The 22,361-nt window shown below is 50.5% G+C and overlaps 1 protein-coding gene across 1 annotated transcript in view; it reads left to right on the forward strand.

Moving 5' to 3' along the window:
* LOC311114307 (phytanoyl-CoA hydroxylase-interacting protein-like) overlaps nucleotides 1–21,542 on the forward strand; it is a gene marked incomplete at both ends in the record, with an annotated part of 37,215 nt that extends 15,673 nt beyond the window's left edge. The window contains 3 exons of the mRNA XM_084189571.1: nucleotides 3,583–3,757; nucleotides 19,816–19,933; nucleotides 21,002–21,542. Coding sequence (XP_084045697.1) covers nucleotides 3,583–3,757; nucleotides 19,816–19,933; nucleotides 21,002–21,542 — 834 coding nt within the window. The remainder of the gene's footprint in view (nucleotides 1–3,582; nucleotides 3,758–19,815; nucleotides 19,934–21,001) is intronic.
* Nucleotides 21,543–22,361: the final 819 nt, after the last annotated feature.

Genomic DNA, 22,361 nt, shown 5'->3' on the forward strand with positions numbered 1-22,361 from the left:
AACTCTAACCCTTTAGGGTTGTAATGTATGTGTATCTAACCCTAACCCTAATATAACTCTAACCCTTTAGGGTTGTAATGTATGTGTATCTAACCCTAACCCTAATATAACCCTAACCCTAACCCTAACCCTAACCCTAACCCTAACCCTAACCCTAACCCTAACCCTAATATAACTCTAACCCTAACCCTAACCCTAACCCTTTAGGGTTGTAATGTCTGTGTATCTAACCCTAACCCTAATATAACTCTAACCCTTTAGGGTTGTAATGTCTGTGTATCTAACCCTAACCCTAATATAACTCTAACCCTTTAGGGTTGTAATGTATGTGTATCTAACCCTAACCCTAATATAACTCTAACCATTTAGGGTTGTAATGTATGTGTATCTAACCCTAACCCTAATATAACTCTAACCCTTTAGGGTTGTAATGTCTGTGTATCTAACCCTAACCCTAATATAACTCTAACCCTTTAGGGTTGTAATGTATGTGTATCTAACCCTAACCCTAATATAACTCTAACCCTTTAGGGTTGTAATGTATGTGTATCTAACCCTAACCCTAATATAACTCTAACCCTTTAGGGTTGTAATGTATGTGTATCTAACCCTAACCCTAATATAACTCTAACCCTTTAGGGTTGTAATGTATGTGTATCTAACCCTAACCCTAATATAACTCTAACCCTTTAGGGTCGTAATGTATGTGTATCTAACCCTAACCCTAATATAACTCTAACCCTTTAGGGTTGTAACGTATGTGTATCTAACCCTAACCCTAATATAACTCTAACCCCTGGGTTCTGCTCTCACTGATTTGATGGTGCAGATCAGCTGTTAATCCCTTAAGCATCCAGTACCATTTCTGAACCTGGCTACAGGGTAGAGTCTAGTGGAAAGTGCATAGTGGGTAATGGCTAAGACTGTGGAGTCTAGTGGAAACTGCATAGTGGGTAATAGCTAAGACTGTGGAGGCTAGTGGGTAATGCTTAGTGGGTAATAGCTAAGACTGTAGAGGCTAGTGGGTAGTGCGTAGTGGGTAATAGCTAAGGCTGTAGAGGCTAGTGGGTAATGCTTAGTGGGTAATAGCTAAGACTGTAGAGGCTAGTGGGTAATGCGTAGTGGGTAATAGCAAAGACTGTAGAGGCTAGTGGGTAATGCTTAGTGGGTAATAGCTAAGTCTGTAGAGGCTAGTGGGTAATGCTTAGTGGGTAATAGCTAAGACTGTAGAGACTAGTGGGTAATGCTTAGTGGGTAATAGCTAAGGCTGTAGAGGCTAGTGGGTAATGCTTAGTGGGTAATAGCTAAGACTGTAGAGGCTAGTGGGTAATGCGTAGTGGGTAATAGCAAAGACTGTAGAGGCTAGTGGGTAATGTGTAGTGGGTAATAGTTAAGACTGTAGAGGCTAGTGGGTAATGTGTAGTGGGTAATAGCTAAGACTGTAGAGGCTAGTGGGTAATGCGTAGTCGGTAATAGCTAAGACTGTAGAGGCTAGTGGGTAATGTGTAGTGGGTAATAGCTAAGACTGTAGAGGCTAATGGGTAATGCGTAGTGGGTAATAGCTAAGACTGTAGAGGCTAGTGGGTAATGCATAGTGGGTAATAGCTAAGACTGTAGAGGCTAGTGGGTAATGCTTAGTGGGTAATTGCTAAGACTGTAGAGGCTAGTGGGTAATGTGTAGTGGGTAATAGTTAAGACTGTGGAGGCTAGTGGGTAATGCTTAGTGGGTAATTGCTAAGACTGTAGAGGCTAGTGGGTAATGCGTAGTGGGTAATAGCTAAGACTGTGGAGGCTAGTGGGTAATGCGTAGTGGGTAATAGCTAAGACTGTAGAGGCTAGTGGGTAATGCTTAGTGGGTAATTGCTAAGACTGTAGAGGCTAGTGGGTAATGCGTAGTGGGTAATAGCTAAGACTGTGGAGGCTAGTGGGTAATGCGTAGTGGGTAATAGCTAAGCCTGTAGAGGCTAGTGGGTAATGCTTAGTGGGTAATATCTAAGACTGTAGAGGCTAGTGGGTAATGCGTAGTGGGTAATAGCTAAGACTGTGGAGGCTAGTGGGTAATGCGTAGTGGGTAATAGCTAAGACTGTGGAGGCTAGTGGGTAATGCGTAGTGGGTAATAGCTAAGACTGTGGAGGCTAGTGGGTAATGCTTAGTGGGTAATAGCTAAGACTGTAGAGGCTAGTGGGTAATGGATAGTGAGACTGGTCTCTCTGCAACACAGTGTTTCATTACCCGCTGCTGTAAAGCCTGCTGGTACTACTAGATGGCTGTATAGCAGGTCAGCAGAGACACACAGGGCAGTAGACTCAGACATCAGCAATGACATCCACTACATGTTAAGGGAGGTGTGAAGTTCACTCACTTTCTCTCAAACACACACAGACTCAGACACAGACACACACCCACACAAAAACATACAGAACACACACACACATACACACACACACACACACACACACACACAGACACACACAGACACACACCCACACAAACAAATACACAACACACACACACACACACACATACACACACACACTGATGTTCCTTCTCTCTGGTCATAGGTCAGCAGCCTGTCCTGATAAGGCTTCCTGTAGGGTTAGAGGAGATACAGTAGCTTCCAGCAGGTAGCCTGCACTGCATTATGGGTTACATTTACATTTAAGTCATTTAGCAGACGCTCTTATCCAGAGCCACTTACAAGTTTACTACATCATGTTTTCGGCATCAATCCATGTCTGTCCATGTCCCCACTAAGCTGGTTGTCTGTCTCTGTGTTTCAGGATGTCCCCACTAAGCTGGTTGTCTGTCCCTGTGTTTCAGCATGTCCCCACTAAGCTGGTTGTCTGTCCTGTGTTTCAGGATGTCCCCACTAAACTGGTTGTCTGTCTCTGTGTTTAAATATGTCTCCACTAAGCTGGTTGTTTTTCTCTGTGTTTCAAGATGTCCTGACTAAACTGGTAATCTGTCCTTGTGTTTAAAGATGTCCCCACTAAGCTGGCTGGTTGTCTGTCCCGATGTTTCAGGATGTCCCCACTAAGCTGGTTGTCTGTCTCTGTGTTTCAGGATGTCCCCACTAAGCCGGTTGTCTGTCTCTGTGTTTCAGGATGTCCCCACTTAGCCGGTTGTCTGTCTCTGTGTTTCAGGATGTCCCCACTTAGCCGGTTGTCTGTCTCTGTGTTTCAGGATGTCCCCACTTAGCCGGTTGTCTGTCTCTGTGTTTCAGGATGTCCCCACTTAGCCGGTTGTCTGTCTCTTTGTTTCAGGATGTCCCCACTTAGCTGGTTTTCTGTCTCTGTGTTTTTGGAAGTCTGCACTAAACTGCTTCTGTCCCTGTGTTTTAAGATATTCCCACTAACCTGGTTGTTTGTCTCCGTGTTTCAGAATGTCCCCACTAAGCTGGTTGTCTGTCTCTGTGTTTTAAGATATTCCCACTAAACTGGTTGTCTGTCCCTGTGTTTCAGCATGTCCCCACTAAGCTGGTTGTATGTCTCTGTGTTTCAGCATGTCCCCACTAAGCTGGTTGTATGTCTCTGTGTTTCAGGATGTCCTCATTAAACTGGTTGTCTGTCTCTCTGTTTCAGGATGTCCCCACTAAGCTGGTGGCGAAGGCGGTGCCACTGCCCATGACAGTGAGAGGCCACTGGTTCCTGAGCCCCAGGACAGAGTACACTGTAGCTGTCCAGACTGCCTCCAAACAGAGGGACGGTAACTACGCTGTCTCTGAATGGAGTGAGATCATCCAACTCTGCACTGGGGGTGAGAACAAGGGGTGGAGGGAGGGGGTGACAGAGAGATGGAAAGAGAGAGAGAAACAGAAAAGAAAGAGTGATCGAAATAGAGAGGGAAACGGGAGAGGGAGTGCATGAAGAATTAGAGAGAGATGGAGGGAGAATTAGAGAGAGCTGGAGGGAGAGAGAGTTTCATTGAGGGAAGAGCCCTGTCAGAGAGCAGACAGACAGCTGATGGGTTAGAGTTATACAGCAGGACAGATGGAGGGAAGAGCCCTGTCAGAGAGCAGACAGACAGCTGATGGGTTAGAGTTATACAGCAGGACAGATGGAGGGAAGAGCCCTGTCAGAGAGCAGACAGACAGCTGATGGGTTAGAGTTATACAGCAGGACAGATGGAGGGAAGAGCCCTGTCAGAGAGCAGACAGACAGCTGATGGGTTAGAGTTATACAGCAGGACAGATGGAGGGAAGAGCCCTGTCAGAGAGCAGACAGACAGCTGATGGGTTAGAGTTATACAGCAGGACAGATGGAGGGAAGAGCCCTGTCAGAGAGCAGACAGCTGATGGGTTAGAGTTATACAGCAGGACAGATGGAGGGAAGAGCCCTGTCAGAGAGCAGACAGACAGCTGATGGGTTAGAGTTATACAGCAGGACAGATGGAGGGAAGAGCCCTGTCAGAGAGCAGACAGACAGCTGATGGGTTAGAGTTATACAGCAGGACAGATGGAGGGAAGAGCCCTGTCAGAGAGCAGACAGCTGATGGGTTAGAGTTATACAGCAGGACAGATGGAGGGAAGAGCCCTGTCAGAGAGCAGACAGACAGCTGATGGGTCAGAGTTATACAGCAGGACAGATGGAGGGAAGAGCCCTGTCAGAGAGCAGACAGACAGCTGATGGGTTAGAGTTATACAGCAGGACAGATGGAGGGAAGAGCCCTGTCAGAGAGCAGACAGACAGCTGATGGGTTAGAGTTATACAGCAGGACAGGTGGAGGGAAGAGCCCTGTCAGAGAGCAGACAGACAGCTGATGGGTTAGAGTTATACAGCAGGACAGATGGAGGGAAGAGCCCTGTCAGAGAGCAGACAGACAGCTGATGGGTTAGAGTTATACAGCAGGACAGATGGAGGGAAGAGCCCTGTCAGAGAGCAGACAGCTGATGGGTTAGAGTTATACAGCAGGACAGATGGAGGGAAGAGCCCTGTCAGAGAGCAGACAGACAGCTGATGGGTTAGAGTTATACAGCAGGACAGATGGAGGGAAGAGCCCTGTCAGAGAGCAGACAGACAGCTGATGGGTTAGAGTTATACAGCAGGACAGATGGAGGGAAGAGCCCTGTCAGAGAGCAGACAGACAGCTGATGGGTTAGAGTTATACAGCAGGACAGATGGAGGGAAGAGCCCTGTCAGAGAGCAGACAGACAGCTGATGGGTTAGAGTTATACAGCAGGACAGATGGAGGGAAGAGCCCTGTCAGAGAGCAGACAGACAGCTGATGGGTTAGAGTTATACAGCAGGACAGATGGAGGGAAGAGCCCTGTCAGAGAGCAGACAGACAGCTGATGGGTTAGAGTTATACAGCAGGACAGGTGGAGGGAAGAGCCCTGTCAGAGAGCAGACAGACAGCTGATGGGTTAGAGTTATACAGCAGGACAGATGGAGGGAAGAGCCCTGTCAGAGAGCAGACAGACAGCTGATGGGTTAGAGTTATACAGCAGGACAGATGGAGGGAAGAGCCCTGTCAGAGAGCAGACAGACAGCTGATGGGTTAGAGTTATACAGCAGGACAGATGGAGGGAAGAGCCCTGTCAGAGAGCAGACAGACAGCTGATGGGTTAGAGTTATACAGCAGGACAGATGGAGGGAAGAGCCCTGTCAGAGAGCAGACAGACAGCTGATGGGTTAGAGTTATACAGCAGGACAGATGGAGGGAAGAGCCCTGTCAGAGAGCAGACAGACAGCTGATGGGTCAGAGTTATACAGCAGGACAGATGGAGGGAAGAGCCCTGTCAGAGAGCAGACAGACAGCTGATGGGTTAGAGTTATACAGCAGGACAGATGGAGGGAAGAGCCCTGTCAGAGAGCAGACAGACAGCTGATGGGTTAGAGTTATACAGCAGGACAGATGGAGGGAAGAGCCCTGTCAGAGAGCAGACAGACAGCTGATGGGTTAGAGTTATACAGCAGGACAGATGGAGGGAAGAGCCCTGTCAGAGAGCAGACAGACAGCTGATGGGTTAGAGTTATACAGCAGGACAGATGGAGGGAAGAGCCCTGTCAGAGAGCAGACAGACAGCTGATGGGTTAGAGTTATACAGCAGGACAGATGGAGGGAAGAGCCCTGTCAGAGAGCAGACAGACAGCTGATGGGTTAGAGTTATACAGCAGGACAGATGGAGGGAAGAGCCCTGTCAGAGAGCAGACAGACAGCTGATGGGTTAGAGTTATACAGCAGGACAGATGGAGGGAAGAGCCCTGTCAGAGAGCAGACAGACAGCTGATGGGTTAGAGTTATACAGCAGGACAGATGGAGGGAAGAGCCCTGTCAGAGAGCAGACAGACAGCTGATGGGTTAGAGTTATACAGCAGGACAGATGGAGGGAAGAGCCCTGTCAGAGAGCAGACAGACAGCTGATGGGGCAGAGTTATACAGCAGGACAGATGGAGGGAAGAGCCCTGTCAGAGAGCAGACAGACAGCTGATGGGTTAGAGTTATACAGCAGGACAGATGGAGGGAAGAGCCCTGTCAGAGAGCAGACAGACAGCTGATGGGTTAGAGTTATACAGCAGGACAGATGGAGGGAAGAGCCCTGTCAGAGAGCAGACAGACAGCTGATGGGTTAGAGTTATACAGCAGGACAGATGGAGGGAAGAGCCCTGTCAGAGAGCAGACAGACAGCTGATGGGTTAGAGTTATACAGCAGGACAGATGGAGGGAAGAGCCCTGTCAGAGAGCAGACAGACAGCTGATGGGTTAGAGTTATACAGCAGGACAGATGGAGGGAAGAGCCCTGTCAGAGAGCAGACAGACAGCTGATGGGTTAGAGTTATACAGCAGGACAGATGGAGGGAAGAGCCCTGTCAGAGAGCAGACAGACAGCTGATGGGTTAGAGTTATACAGCAGGACAGATGGAGGGAAGAGCCCTGTCAGAGAGCAGACAGACAGCTGATGGGTCAGAGTTATACAGCAGGACAGATGGAGGGAAGAGCCCTGTCAGAGAGCAGACAGACAGCTGATGGGTTAGAGTTATACAGCAGGACAGATGGAGGGAAGAGCCCTGTCAGAGAGCAGACAGACAGCTGATGGGTTAGAGTTATACAGCAGGACAGATGGAGGGAAGAGCCCTGTCAGAGAGCAGACAGACAGCTGATGGGTTAGAGTTATACAGCAGGACAGATGGAGGGAAGAGCCCTGTCAGAGAGCAGACAGACAGCTGATGGGTTAGAGTTATACAGCAGGACAGATGGAGGGAAGAGCCCTGTCAGAGAGCAGACAGACAGCTGATGGGTTAGAGTTATACAGCAGGACAGATGGAGGGAAGAGCCCTGTCAGAGAGCAGACAGACAGCTGATGGGTTAGAGTTATACAGCAGGACAGATGGAGGGAAGAGCCCTGTCAGAGAGCAGACAGACAGCTGATGGGTTAGAGTTATACAGCAGGACAGATGGATGGAAGAGCCCTGTCAGAGAGCAGACAGACAGCTGATGGGTTAGAGTTATACAGCAGGACAGATGGAGGGAAGAGCCCTGTCAGAGAGCAGACAGCTGATGGGTTAGAGTTATACAGCAGGACAGATGGAGGGAAGAAGCTGATGGGTTAGAGTTATACAGCAGGACAGATGGAGGGAAGAGCCCTGTCAGAGAGCAGACAGACAGCTGATGGGTTAGAGTTATACAGCAGGACAGATGGAGGGAAGAGCCCTGTCAGAGAGCAGACAGACAGCTGATGGGTTAGAGTTATACAGCAGGACAGATGGAGGGAAGAGCCCTGTCAGAGAGCAGACAGACAGCTGATGGGTTAGAGTTATACAGCAGGACAGATGGAGGGAAGAGCCCTGTCAGAGAGCAGACAGACAGCTGATGGGTTAGAGTTATACAGCAGGACAGATGGAGGGAAGAGCCCTGTCAGAGAGCAGACAGACAGCTGATGGGTTAGAGTTATACAGCAGGACAGATGGAGGGAAGAGCCCTGTCAGAGAGCAGACAGACAGCTGATGGGTTAGAGTTATACAGCAGGACAGATGGAGGGAAGAGCCCTGTCAGAGAGCAGACAGACAGCTGATGGGTTAGAGTTATACAGCAGGACAGATGGAGGGAAGAGCCCTGTCAGAGAGCAGACAGACAGCTGATGGGTTAGAGTTATACAGCAGGACAGATGGAGGGAAGAGCCCTGTCAGAGAGCAGACAGACAGCTGATGGGTTAGAGTTATACAGCAGGACAGATGGAGGGAAGAGCCCTGTCAGAGAGCAGACAGACAGCTGATGGGTTAGAGTTATACAGCAGGACAGATGGAGGGAAGAGCCCTGTCAGAGAGCAGACAGACAGCTGATGGGTTAGAGTTATACAGCAGGACAGATGGAGGGAAGAGCCCTGTCAGAGAGCAGACAGACAGCTGATGGGTTAGAGTTATACAGCAGGACAGATGGAGGGAAGAGCCCTGTCAGAGAGCAGACAGACAGCTGATGGGTTAGAGTTATACAGCAGGACAGATGGAGGGAAGAGCCCTGTCAGAGAGCAGACAGACAGCTGATGGGTTAGAGTTATACAGCAGGACAGATGGAGGGAAGAGCCCTGTCAGAGAGCAGACAGACAGCTGATGGGTTAGAGTTATACAGCAGGACAGATGGAGGGAAGAGCCCTGTCAGAGAGCAGACAGACAGCTGATGGGTTAGAGTTATACAGCAGGACAGATGGAGGGAAGAGCCCTGTCAGAGAGCAGACAGACAGCTGATGGGTTAGAGTTATACAGCAGGACAGATGGAGGGAAGAGCCCTGTCAGAGAGCAGACAGACAGCTGATGGGTTAGAGTTATACAGCAGGACAGATGGAGGGAAGAGCCCTGTCAGAGAGCAGACAGACAGCTGATGGGTTAGAGTTATACAGCAGGACAGATGGAGGGAAGAGCCCTGTCAGAGAGCAGACAGACAGCTGATGGGTTAGAGTTATACAGCAGGACAGATGGAGGGAAGAGCCCTGTCAGAGAGCAGACAGACAGCTGATGGGTTAGAGTTATACAGCAGGACAGATGGAGGGAAGAGCCCTGTCAGAGAGCAGACAGACAGCTGATGGGTTAGAGTTATACAGCAGGACAGATGGAGGGAAGAGCCCTGTCAGAGAGCAGACAGACAGCTGATGGGTTAGAGTTATACAGCAGGACAGATGGAGGGAAGAGCCCTGTCAGAGAGCAGACAGACAGCTGATGGGTTAGAGTTATACAGCAGGACAGATGGAGGGAAGAGCCCTGTCAGAGAGCAGACAGACAGCTGATGGGTTAGAGTTATACAGCAGGACAGATGGAGGGAAGAGCCCTGTCAGAGAGCAGACAGACAGCTGATGGGTTAGAGTTATACAGCAGGACAGATGGAGGGAAGAGCCCTGTCAGAGAGCAGACAGACAGCTGATGGGTTAGAGTTATACAGCAGGACAGATGGAGGGAAGAGCCCTGTCAGAGAGCAGACAGACAGCTGATGGGTTAGAGTTATACAGCAGGACAGATGGAGGGAAGAGCCCTGTCAGAGAGCAGACAGACAGCTGATGGGTTAGAGTTATACAGCAGGACAGATGGAGGGAAGAGCCCTGTCAGAGAGCAGACAGACAGCTGATGGGTTAGAGTTATACAGCAGGACAGATGGAGGGAAGAGCCCTGTCAGAGAGCAGACAGACAGCTGATGGGTTAGAGTTATACAGCAGGACAGATGGAGGGAAGAGCCCTGTCAGAGAGCAGACAGACAGCTGATGGGTTAGAGTTATACAGCAGGACAGATGGAGGGAAGAGCCCTGTCAGAGAGCAGACAGACAGCTGATGGGTCAGAGTTATACAGCAGGACAGATGGAGGGAAGAGCCCTGTCAGAGAGCAGACAGACAGCTGATGGGTTAGAGTTATACAGCAGGACAGATGGAGGGAAGAGCCCTGTCAGAGAGCAGACAGACAGCTGATGGGTTAGAGTTATACAGCAGGACAGATGGAGGGAAGAGCCCTGTCAGAGAGCAGACAGACAGCTGATGGGTTAGAGTTATACAGCAGGACAGATGGAGGGAAGAGCCCTGTCAGAGAGCAGACAGACAGCTGATGGGTTAGAGTTATACAGCAGGACAGATGGAGGGAAGAGCCCTGTCAGAGAGCAGACAGACAGCTGATGGGTTAGAGTTATACAGCAGGACAGATGGAGGGAAGAGCCCTGTCAGAGAGCAGACAGACAGCTGATGGGTTAGAGTTATACAGCAGGACAGATGGAGGGAAGAGCCCTGTCAGAGAGCAGACAGACAGCTGATGGGTTAGAGTTATACAGCAGGACAGATGGAGGGAAGAGCCCTGTCAGAGAGCAGACAGACAGCTGATGGGTTAGAGTTATACAGCAGGACAGATGGAGGGAAGAGCCCTGTCAGAGAGCAGACAGACAGCTGATGGGTTAGAGTTATACAGCAGGACAGATGGAGGGAAGAGCCCTGTCAGAGAGCAGACAGACAGCTGATGGGTTAGAGTTATACAGCAGGACAGATGGAGGGAAGAGCCCTGTCAGAGAGCAGACAGACAGCTGATGGGTTAGAGTTATACAGCAGGACAGATGGAGGGAAGAGCCCTGTCAGAGAGCAGACAGACAGCTGATGGGTTAGAGTTATACAGCAGGACAGATGGAGGGAAGAGCCCTGTCAGAGAGCAGACAGACAGCTGATGGGTTAGAGTTATACAGCAGGACAGATGGAGGGAAGAGCCCTGTCAGAGAGCAGACAGACAGCTGATGGGTTAGAGTTATACAGCAGGACAGATGGAGGGAAGAGCCCTGTCAGAGAGCAGACAGACAGCTGATGGGTTAGAGTTATACAGCAGGACAGATGGAGGGAAGAGCCCTGTCAGAGAGCAGACAGACAGCTGATGGGTTAGAGTTATACAGCAGGACAGATGGAGGGAAGAGCCCTGTCAGAGAGCAGACAGACAGCTGATGGGTTAGAGTTATACAGCAGGACAGATGGAGGGAAGAGCCCTGTCAGAGAGCAGACAGACAGCTGATGGGTTAGAGTTATACAGCAGGACAGATGGAGGGAAGAGCCCTGTCAGAGAGCAGACAGACAGCTGATGGGTTAGAGTTATACAGCAGGACAGATGGAGGGAAGAGCCCTGTCAGAGAGCAGACAGACAGCTGATGGGTTAGAGTTATACAGCAGGACAGATGGAGGGAAGAGCCCTGTCAGAGAGCAGACAGACAGCTGATGGGTTAGAGTTATACAGCAGGACAGATGGAGGGAAGAGCCCTGTCAGAGAGCAGACAGACAGCTGATGGGTTAGAGTTATACAGCAGGACAGATGGAGGGAAGAGCCCTGTCAGAGAGCAGACAGACAGCTGATGGGTTAGAGTTATACAGCAGGACAGATGGAGGGAAGAGCCCTGTCAGAGAGCAGACAGACAGCTGATGGGTTAGAGTTATACAGCAGGACAGATGGAGGGAAGAGCCCTGTCAGAGAGCAGACAGACAGCTGATGGGTTAGAGTTATACAGCAGGACAGATGGAGGGAAGAGCCCTGTCAGAGAGCAGACAGACAGCTGATGGGTTAGAGTTATACAGCAGGACAGATGGAGGGAAGAGCCCTGTCAGAGAGCAGACAGACAGCTGATGGGTTAGAGTTATACAGCAGGACAGATGGAGGGAAGAGCCCTGTCAGAGAGCAGACAGACAGCTGATGGGTTAGAGTTATACAGCAGGACAGATGGAGGGAAGAGCCCTGTCAGAGAGCAGACAGACAGCTGATGGGTTAGAGTTATACAGCAGGACAGATGGAGGGAAGAGCCCTGTCAGAGAGCAGACAGACAGCTGATGGGTTAGAGTTATACAGCAGGACAGATGGAGGGAAGAGCCCTGTCAGAGAGCAGACAGACAGCTGATGGGTTAGAGTTATACAGCAGGACAGATGGAGGGAAGAGCCCTGTCAGAGAGCAGACAGACAGCTGATGGGTTAGAGTTATACAGCAGGACAGATGGAGGGAAGAGCCCTGTCAGAGAGCAGACAGACAGCTGATGGGTTAGAGTTATACAGCAGGACAGATGGAGGGAAGAGCCCTGTCAGAGAGCAGACAGACAGCTGATGGGTTAGAGTTATACAGCAGGACAGATGGAGGGAAGAGCCCTGTCAGAGAGCAGACAGACAGCTGATGGGTTAGAGTTATACAGCAGGACAGATGGAGGGAAGAGCCCTGTCAGAGAGCAGACAGACAGCTGATGGGTTAGAGTTATACAGCAGGACAGATGGAGGGAAGAGCCCTGTCAGAGAGCAGACAGACAGCTGATGGGTTAGAGTTATACAGCAGGACAGATGGAGGGAAGAGCCCTGTCAGAGAGCAGACAGACAGCTGATGGGTTAGAGTTATACAGCAGGACAGATGGAGGGAAGAGCCCTGTCAGAGAGCAGACAGACAGCTGATGGGTTAGAGTTATACAGCAGGACAGATGGAGGGAAGAGCCCTGTCAGAGAGCAGACAGCTGATGGGTTAGAGTTATACAGCAGGACAGATGGAGGGAAGAGCCCTGTCAGAGAGCAGACAGACAGCTGATGGGTTAGAGTTATACAGCAGGACAGATGGAGGGAAGAGCCCTGTCAGAGAGCAGACAGACAGCTGATGGGTTAGAGTTATACAGCAGGACAGATGGAGGGAAGAGCCCTGTCAGAGAGCAGACAGACAGCTGATGGGTCAGAGTTATACAGCAGGACAGATGGAGGGAAGAGCCCTGTCAGAGAGCAGACAGCTGATGGGTTAGAGTTATACAGCAGGACAGATGGAGGGAAGAGCCCTGTCAGAGAGCAGACAGCTGATGGGTTAGAGTTATACAGCAGGACAGATGGAGGGAAGAGCCCTGTCAGAGAGCAGACAGACAGCTGATGGGTTAGAGTTATACAGCAGGACAGATGGAGGGAAGAGCCCTGTCAGAGAGCAGACAGACAGCTGATGGGTTAGAGTTATACAGCAGGACAGATGGAGGGAAGAGCCCTGTCAGAGAGCAGACAGACAGCTGATGGGTCAGAGTTATACAGCAGGACAGATGGAGGGAAGAGCCCTGTCAGAGAGCAGACAGACAGCTGATGGGTTAGAGTTATACAGCAGGACAGATGGAGGGAAGAGCCCTGTCAGAGAGCAGACAGACAGCTGATGGGTTAGAGTTATACAGCAGGACAGATGGAGGGAAGAGCCCTGTCAGAGAGCAGACAGACAGCTGATGGGTTAGAGTTATACAGCAGGACAGATGGAGGGAAGAGCCCTGTCAGAGAGCAGACAGACAGCTGATGGGTTAGAGTTATACAGCAGGACAGATGGAGGGAAGAGCCCTGTCAGAGAGCAGACAGACAGCTGATGGGTTAGAGTTATACAGCAGGACAGATGGAGGGAAGAGCCCTGTCAGAGAGCAGACAGACAGCTGATGGGTTAGAGTTATACAGCAGGACAGATGGAGGGAAGAGCCCTGTCAGAGAGCAGACAGACAGCTGATGGGTTAGAGTTATACAGCAGGACAGATGGAGGGAAGAGCCCTGTCAGAGAGCAGACAGACAGCTGATGGGTTAGAGTTATACAGCAGGACAGATGGAGGGAAGAGCCCTGTCAGAGAGCAGACAGACAGCTGATGGGTTAGAGTTATACAGCAGGACAGATGGAGGGAAGAGCCCTGTCAGAGAGCAGACAGACAGCTGATGGGTTAGAGTTATACAGCAGGACAGATGGAGGGAAGAGCCCTGTCAGAGAGCAGACAGACAGCTGATGGGTTAGAGTTATACAGCAGGACAGATGGAGGGAAGAGCCCTGTCAGAGAGCAGACAGCTGATGGGTTAGAGTTATACAGCAGGACAGATGGAGGGAAGAGCCCTGTCAGAGAGCAGACAGACAGCTGATGGGTCAGAGTTATACAGCAGGACAGATGGAGGGAAGAGCCCTGTCAGAGAGCAGACAGACAGCTGATGGGTTAGAGTTATACAGCAGGACAGATGGAGGGAAGAGCCCTGTCAGAGAGCAGACAGACAGCTGATGGGTTAGAGTTATACAGCAGGACAGATGGAGGGAAGAGCCCTGTCAGAGAGCAGACAGACAGCTGATGGGTTAGAGTTATACAGCAGGACAGATGGAGGGAAGAGCCCTGTCAGAGAGCAGACAGACAGCTGATGGGTTAGAGTTATACAGCAGGACAGATGGAGGGAAGAGCCCTGTCAGAGAGCAGACAGACAGCTGATGGGTTAGAGTTATACAGCAGGACAGATGGAGGGAAGAGCCCTGTCAGAGAGCAGACAGCTGATGGGTTAGAGTTATACAGCAGGACAGATGGAGGGAAGAGCCCTGTCAGAGAGCAGACAGACAGCTGATGGGTCAGAGTTATACAGCAGGACAGATGGAGGGAAGAGCCCTGTCAGAGAGCAGACAGACAGCTGATGGGTTAGAGTTATACAGCAGGACAGATGGAGGGAAGAGCCCTGTCAGAGAGCAGACAGACAGCTGATGGGTTAGAGTTATACAGCAGGACAGATGGAGGGAAGAGCCCTGTCAGAGAGCAGACAGACAGCTGATGGGTTAGAGTTATACAGCAGGACAGATGGAGGGAAGAGCCCTGTCAGAGAGCAGACAGACAGCTGATGGGTTAGAGTTATACAGCAGGACAGATGGAGGGAAGAGCCCTGTCAGAGAGCAGACAGACAGCTGATGGGTTAGAGTTATACAGCAGGACAGATGGAGGGAAGAGCCCTGTCAGAGAGCAGACAGACAGCTGATGGGTTAGAGTTATACAGCAGGACAGATGGAGGGAAGAGCCCTGTCAGAGAGCAGACAGACAGCTGATGGGTTAGAGTTATACAGCAGGACAGATGGAGGGAAGAGCCCTGTCAGAGAGCAGACAGACAGCTGATGGGTTAGAGTTATACAGCAGGACAGATGGAGGGAAGAGCCCTGTCAGAGAGCAGACAGACAGCTGATGGGTTAGAGTTATACAGCAGGACAGATGGAGGGAAGAGCCCTGTCAGAGAGCAGACAGACAGCTGATGGGTTAGAGTTATACAGCAGGACAGATGGAGGGAAGAGCCCTGTCAGAGAGCAGACAGACAGCTGATGGGTTAGAGTTATACAGCAGGACAGATGGAGGGAAGAGCCCTGTCAGAGAGCAGACAGACAGCTGATGGGTTAGAGTTATACAGCAGGACAGATGGAGGGAAGAGCCCTGTCAGAGAGCAGACAGACAGCTGATGGGTTAGAGTTATACAGCAGGACAGATGGAGGGAAGAGCCCTGTCAGAGAGCAGACAGACAGCTGATGGGTTAGAGTTATACAGCAGGACAGATGGAGGGAAGAGCCCTGTCAGAGAGCAGACAGACAGCTGATGGGTTAGAGTTATACAGCAGGACAGATGGAGGGAAGAGCCCTGTCAGAGAGCAGACAGACAGCTGATGGGTTAGAGTTATACAGCAGGACAGATGGAGGGAAGAGCCCTGTCAGAGAGCAGACAGACAGCTGATGGGTTAGAGTTATACAGCAGGACAGATGGAGGGAAGAGCCCTGTCAGAGAGCAGACAGACAGCTGATGGGTTAGAGTTATACAGCAGGACAGATGGAGGGAAGAGCCCTGTCAGAGAGCAGACAGACAGCTGATGGGTTAGAGTTATACAGCAGGACAGATGGAGGGAAGAGCCCTGTCAGAGAGCAGACAGACAGCTGATGGGTTAGAGTTATACAGCAGGACAGATGGAGGGAAGAGCCCTGTCAGAGAGCAGACAGACAGCTGATGGGTTAGAGTTATACAGCAGGACAGATGGAGGGAAGAGCCCTGTCAGAGAGCAGACAGACAGCTGATGGGTTAGAGTTATACAGCAGGACAGATGGAGGGAAGAGCCCTGTCAGAGAGCAGACAGACAGCTGATGGGTTAGAGTTATACAGCAGGACAGATGGAGGGAAGAGCCCTGTCAGAGAGCAGACAGACAGCTGATGGGTTAGAGTTATACAGCAGGACAGATGGAGGGAAGAGCCCTGTCAGAGAGCAGACAGACAGCTGATGGGTTAGAGTTATACAGCAGGACAGATGGAGGGAAGAGCCCTGTCAGAGAGCAGACAGACAGCTGATGGGTTAGAGTTATACAGCAGGACAGATGGAGGGAAGAGCCCTGTCAGAGAGCAGACAGACAGCTGATGGGTTAGAGTTATACAGCAGGACAGATGGAGGGAAGAGCCCTGTCAGAGAGCAGACAGACAGCTGATGGGTTAGAGTTATACAGCAGGACAGATGGAGGGAAGAGCCCTGTCAGAGAGCAGACAGACAGCTGATGGGTTAGAGTTATACAGCAGGACAGATGGAGGGAAGAGCCCTGTCAGAGAGCAGACAGACAGCTGATGGGTTAGAGTTATACAGCAGGACAGATGGAGGGAAGAGCCCTGTCAGAGAGCAGACAGACAGCTGATGGGTTAGAGTTATACAGCAGGACAGATGGAGGGAAGAGCCCTGTCAGAGAGCAGACAGACAGCTGATGGGTTAGAGTTATACAGCAGGACAGATGGAGGGAAGAGCCCTGTCAGAGAGCAGACAGACAGCTGATGGGTTAGAGTTATACAGCAGGACAGATGGAGGGAAGAGCCCTGTCAGAGAGCAGACAGACAGCTGATGGGTTAGAGTTATACAGCAGGACAGATGGAGGGAAGAGCCCTGTCAGAGAGCAGACAGACAGCTGATGGGTTAGAGTTATACAGCAGGACAGATGGAGGGAAGAGCCCTGTCAGAGAGCAGACAGACAGCTGATGGGTTAGAGTTATACAGCAGGACAGATGGAGGGAAGAGCCCTGTCAGAGAGCAGACAGACAGCTGATGGGTTAGAGTTATACAGCAGGACAGATGGAGGGAAGAGCCCTGTCAGAGAGCAGACAGACAGCTGATGGGTTAGAGTTATACAGCAGGACAGATGGAGGGAAGAGCCCTGTCAGAGAGCAGACAGACAGCTGATGGGTTAGAGTTATACAGCAGGACAGATGGAGGGAAGAGCCCTGTCAGAGAGCAGACAGACAGCTGATGGGTTAGAGTTATACAGCAGGACAGATGGAGGGAAGAGCCCTGTCAGAGAGCAGACAGACAGCTGATGGGTTAGAGTTATACAGCAGGACAGATGGAGGGAAGAGCCCTGTCAGAGAGCAGACAGACAGCTGATGGGTTAGAGTTATACAGCAGGACAGATGGAGGGAAGAGCCCTGTCAGAGAGCAGACAGACAGCTGATGGGTTAGAGTTATACAGCAGGACAGATGGAGGGAAGAGCCCTGTCAGAGAGCAGACAGACAGCTGATGGGTTAGAGTTATACAGCAGGACAGATGGAGGGAAGAGCCCTGTCAGAGAGCAGACAGACAGCTGATGGGTTAGAGTTATACAGCAGGACAGATGGAGGGAAGAGCCCTGTCAGAGAGCAGACAGACAGCTGATGGGTTAGAGTTATACAGCAGGACAGATGGAGGGAAGAGCCCTGTCAGAGAGCAGACAGACAGCTGATGGGTTAGAGTTATACAGCAGGACAGATGGAGGGAAGAGCCCTGTCAGAGAGCAGACAGACAGCTGATGGGTTAGAGTTATACAGCAGGACAGATGGAGGGAAGAGCCCTGTCAGAGAGCAGACAGACAGCTGATGGGTTAGAGTTATACAGCAGGACAGATGGAGGGAAGAGCCCTGTCAGAGAGCAGACAGACAGCTGATGGGTTAGAGTTATACAGCAGGACAGATGGAGGGAAGAGCCCTGTCAGAGAGCAGACAGCTGATGGGTTAGAGTTATACAGCAGGACAGATGGAGGGAAGAGCCCTGTCAGAGAGCAGACAGACAGCTGATGGGTTAGAGTTATACAGCAGGACAGATGGAGGGAAGAGCCCTGTCAGAGAGCAGACAGACAGCTGATGGGTTAGAGTTATACAGCAGGACAGATGGAGGGAAGAGCCCTGTCAGAGAGCAGACAGACAGCTGATGGGTTAGAGTTATACAGCAGGACAGATGGAGGGAAGAGCCCTGTCAGAGAGCAGACAGACAGCTGATGGGTTAGAGTTATACAGCAGGACAGATGGAGGGAAGAGCCCTGTCAGAGAGCAGACAGACAGCTGATGGGTTAGAGTTATACAGCAGGACAGATGGAGGGAAGAGCCCTGTCAGAGAGCAGACAGACAGCTGATGGGTTAGAGTTATACAGCAGGACAGATGGAGGGAAGAGCCCTGTCAGAGAGCAGACAGACAGCTGATGGGTTAGAGTTATACAGCAGGACAGATGGAGGGAAGAGCCCTGTCAGAGAGCAGACAGACAGCTGATGGGTTAGAGTTATACAGCAGGACAGATGGAGGGAAGAGCCCTGTCAGAGAGCAGACAGACAGCTGATGGGTTAGAGTTATACAGCAGGACAGATGGAGGGAAGAGCCCTGTCAGAGAGCAGACAGACAGCTGATGGGTTAGAGTTATACAGCAGGACAGATGGAGGGAAGAGCCCTGTCAGAGAGCAGACAGACAGCTGATGGGTTAGAGTTATACAGCAGGACAGATGGAGGGAAGAGCCCTGTCAGAGAGCAGACAGACAGCTGATGGGTTAGAGTTATACAGCAGGACAGATGGAGGGAAGAGCCCTGTCAGAGAGCAGACAGACAGCTGATGGGTTAGAGTTATACAGCAGGACAGATGGAGGGAAGAGCCCTGTCAGAGAGCAGACAGACAGCTGATGGGTTAGAGTTATACAGCAGGACAGATGGAGGGAAGAGCCCTGTCAGAGAGCAGACAGACAGCTGATGGGTTAGAGTTATACAGCAGGACAGATGGAGGGAAGAGCCCTGTCAGAGAGCAGACAGACAGCTGATGGGTTAGAGTTATACAGCAGGACAGATGGAGGGAAGAGCCCTGTCAGAGAGCAGACAGACAGCTGATGGGTTAGAGTTATACAGCAGGACAGATGGAGGGAAGAGCCCTGTCAGAGAGCAGACAGACAGCTGATGGGTTAGAGTTATACAGCAGGACAGATGGAGGGAAGAGCCCTGTCAGAGAGCAGACAGACAGCTGATGGGTTAGAGTTATACAGCAGGACAGATGGAGGGAAGAGCCCTGTCAGAGAGCAGACAGACAGCTGATGGGTTAGAGTTATACAGCAGGACAGATGGAGGGAAGAGCCCTGTCAGAGAGCAGACAGACAGCTGATGGGTTAGAGTTATACAGCAGGACAGATGGAGGGAAGAGCCCTGTCAGAGAGCAGACAGACAGCTGATGGGTTAGAGTTATACAGCAGGACAGATGGAGGGAAGAGCCCTGTCAGAGAGCAGACAGACAGCTGATGGGTTAGAGTTATACAGCAGGACAGATGGAGGGAAGAGCCCTGTCAGAGAGCAGACAGACAGCTGATGGGTTAGAGTTATACAGCAGGACAGATGGAGGGAAGAGCCCTGTCAGAGAGCAGACAGACAGCTGATGGGTTAGAGTTATACAGCAGGACAGATGGAGGGAAGAGCCCTGTCAGAGAGCAGACAGACAGCTGATGGGTTAGAGTTATACAGCAGGACAGATGGAGGGAAGAGCCCTGTCAGAGAGCAGACAGACAGCTGATGGGTTAGAGTTATACAGCAGGACAGATGGAGGGAAGAGCCCTGTCAGAGAGCAGACAGACAGCTGATGGGTTAGAGTTATACAGCAGGACAGATGGAGGGAAGAGCCCTGTCAGAGAGCAGACAGACAGCTGATGGGTCAGAGTTATACAGCAGCAACTAGCAACCAACTTGCAACCAACTGACAATCAACTGGCAACCAAATGACAACTTCCTCAGGTTTTAATCCCCTGTGGAATGGCTTGTAATAAAGTGCAAGTTGAAGACTTTCAAATAAGTGCTTTTTTTTTTTTTTTTTTTTTAGATTACTCCACTGTGCATCTGACTCAGTTGCTGGAGAAGGCAGAGGGGATAGCGGGTAGGATGCTGAGACTCTCAGTGTTTTATCGCAACCAGCAGAAGGACTACTTCAATAAAGCAAGGTACGTATAGCATCTCAACCTTTAAAAGGTGAAGAGCTTTCTATTGGTAATGAGAGAGTAGAAGGTAGTATTGGGTTGATAATAGTATTGGTAATAGTATTGTATTGATAATAGTATTGATAATAGTAGTGATAATAGTATTGGTAATATTATTGTATTGATAATTGTATTGATAATAGTATTGGTAATAGTATTGTATTGATAATAGTATTGGTAATAGTATTGTATTGATAATAGTATTGGTAATAGTATTGATAATAGTATTGGTAATAGTATTGGTAATATCATTGTATTGATAATAGTATTTTATTTTTATTATTTTTGTCATTTAGCAGACGCTCTTATCCAGAGCGACTTACAGGAGCAATTAGGGTTAAGTGCCTTGCTCAAGGGCACATCGACAGATTTTTCACCTAGTCGGCTCGGGGATTAGAACCAGCGACCTTTCGGTTACTGGCACAACGCTCTTACCCACTAAGCTACCTGCCGTCCTATTGGTAATAGTATTGTATTGATAATAGTATTGGTAATAGTATTGTATTGATAATATTATTGGTAATAGTATTGTATTGCTCTCCTGTGGTCCAGACAACAGCCACTAACAGACTGAGCTGGTTTATTATGTATAGTATTATCTCCAATAGAACCTGAAAGAGGCTCTAGTGATGTCATCATGTCTTCTTTACACAGTGGAGCACTCAGGTCAAAGCCTCCTCAGCAGACACTGACAGCTTCTGGTTCTGCATTATGGAACCTCTTACCTCTCTCACTATCTGTCAAATGATTAAGATTCTCAAAGAGTGACTCAGTTTGAGATACGTTCTGGCATTCTAAAAGTGATCTGTGGTGGGTAGCGAGGAAAGGATTGTGTTCGTTTTCTAATAGCTATTTTTCCTGGCCGTTGGAGCCGGATAGGACCAATAGGAAGATGACCAGTAGAGGCAGAGTTCTGTTCTGTTGTAGACTCAGAGTTCTGTTTGTTTGCTGATAGTGTAGTGTTTGATAGAGTTTACATGCTGATTGATTAACGTGGTCTGGTGTGGTGATAAGCCCCTCTTGTGATTCCAGAGAGACACAGGACAACCGGATGCTCCCGGCTGTAAAGGACAACAGTGGCAGCCATGGCTCTCCCATCAGCGGCAAGCTGGAAGGCATCTATTTCAGCTGCAACACGGAGTTCAACACAGGCAAGCCCCCCCAGGACTCCCCCTACGGACGCTACCGCTTCCAGATCCAGGCCGAGGCCCTGTTCAACACCAAGACCAACCTGTACTTCGGGGACTTCTACTGCATGTACACAGCCTACCACTACGTGATCCTGGTGCTGGCCCCAGAGGGCTCCCCAGGGGACCTATTCTGTAAGGGCCGCCTCCCGGCGCTGGACATCTCAGACAACCGCTTCCTGACATGCACCCAGGAGGAGGAGGGGGGGCGGCTGGTGTTCCACCACGCCCAGGATGTGATTCTGGAGGTGATCTACACCGACCCCGTGGACCTGGCCCTAGGCAGCGTGGAGGAGATCCAAGGACACCAACTCAGTAGCATGTCCACCATCAATGCTAACAAGGACCCCAGTTGCAAGACCTGCAACATCAGCGTGGGACGCTAACCGGCTAACTGTGCTAACTGTTTGACTGTGCTACCTGGCTAACCGGCTAACTGTGCTAACTGTTTGACTGTGCCACCTGGCTAACCGGCTATCTGGCTAATAAGTAAACTGGTTAACTGGCTAACCGGCTAACTGTGCTAACTGTTTGACTGTGCTACCTGGCTAACCGGCTAACTGTGCTAACTGTTTGACTGTGCTACCTGGCTAACCGGCTATCTGGCTAATAAGTAAACTGGTTAACTGGTTAACTGGCTAACCGGCTAACTGTGCTAACTGTTTGACTGTGCTACCTGGCTAACCGGCTATCTGGCTAATAAGTAAACTGGAGGAGGGGGGGGGGGGGGGGGGGGAGGGAGGAGGGTGGGGGAGGGAGGAGGGGGGGGGGGAGGAGGGGGGGGGAAGGAGGAGGGTGGGGGGGGAGGAGGGTGGGGGAAGGAGGAGGGTGGGGGAAGGAGGAGGGTGGGGGAAGGAGGAGGGTGGGGGAGGGAGGAGGGTGGGGGGGGAGGAGGGTGGGGGAGGGAGGAGGGTGGGGGAAGGAGGAGGGTGGGGGGGGGAGGAGGGTGGGGGAGGGAGGCGGGTGGGGGGGTACGGAGGGGGTGTTACTACGAGGTCCCTGCAGTTCTAAGGATAATAATGTTTCTCTAACCCTACTGGCTGTGGTGATTCTGATGTGGAAAATTATCACTATACTTAGTAAAACTCAAAGTTCTTCCAGAGTTTTTGTAGAATTAAGAAAGACTTTATTACAATTAGACAAAGCCGAGCTGGTCTGCAGAGCATCCTCCCGTCTACCTCTCAGCCCTCCGTTTATATAGTCAT

Source organism: Coregonus lavaretus (genome assembly GCF_964263955.1).
Source record: "Coregonus lavaretus genome assembly, contig: HAP1_SCAFFOLD_1002, whole genome shotgun sequence".
In the NCBI taxonomy this organism is placed as follows: Eukaryota; Metazoa; Chordata; class Actinopteri; order Salmoniformes; family Salmonidae; genus Coregonus; species Coregonus lavaretus.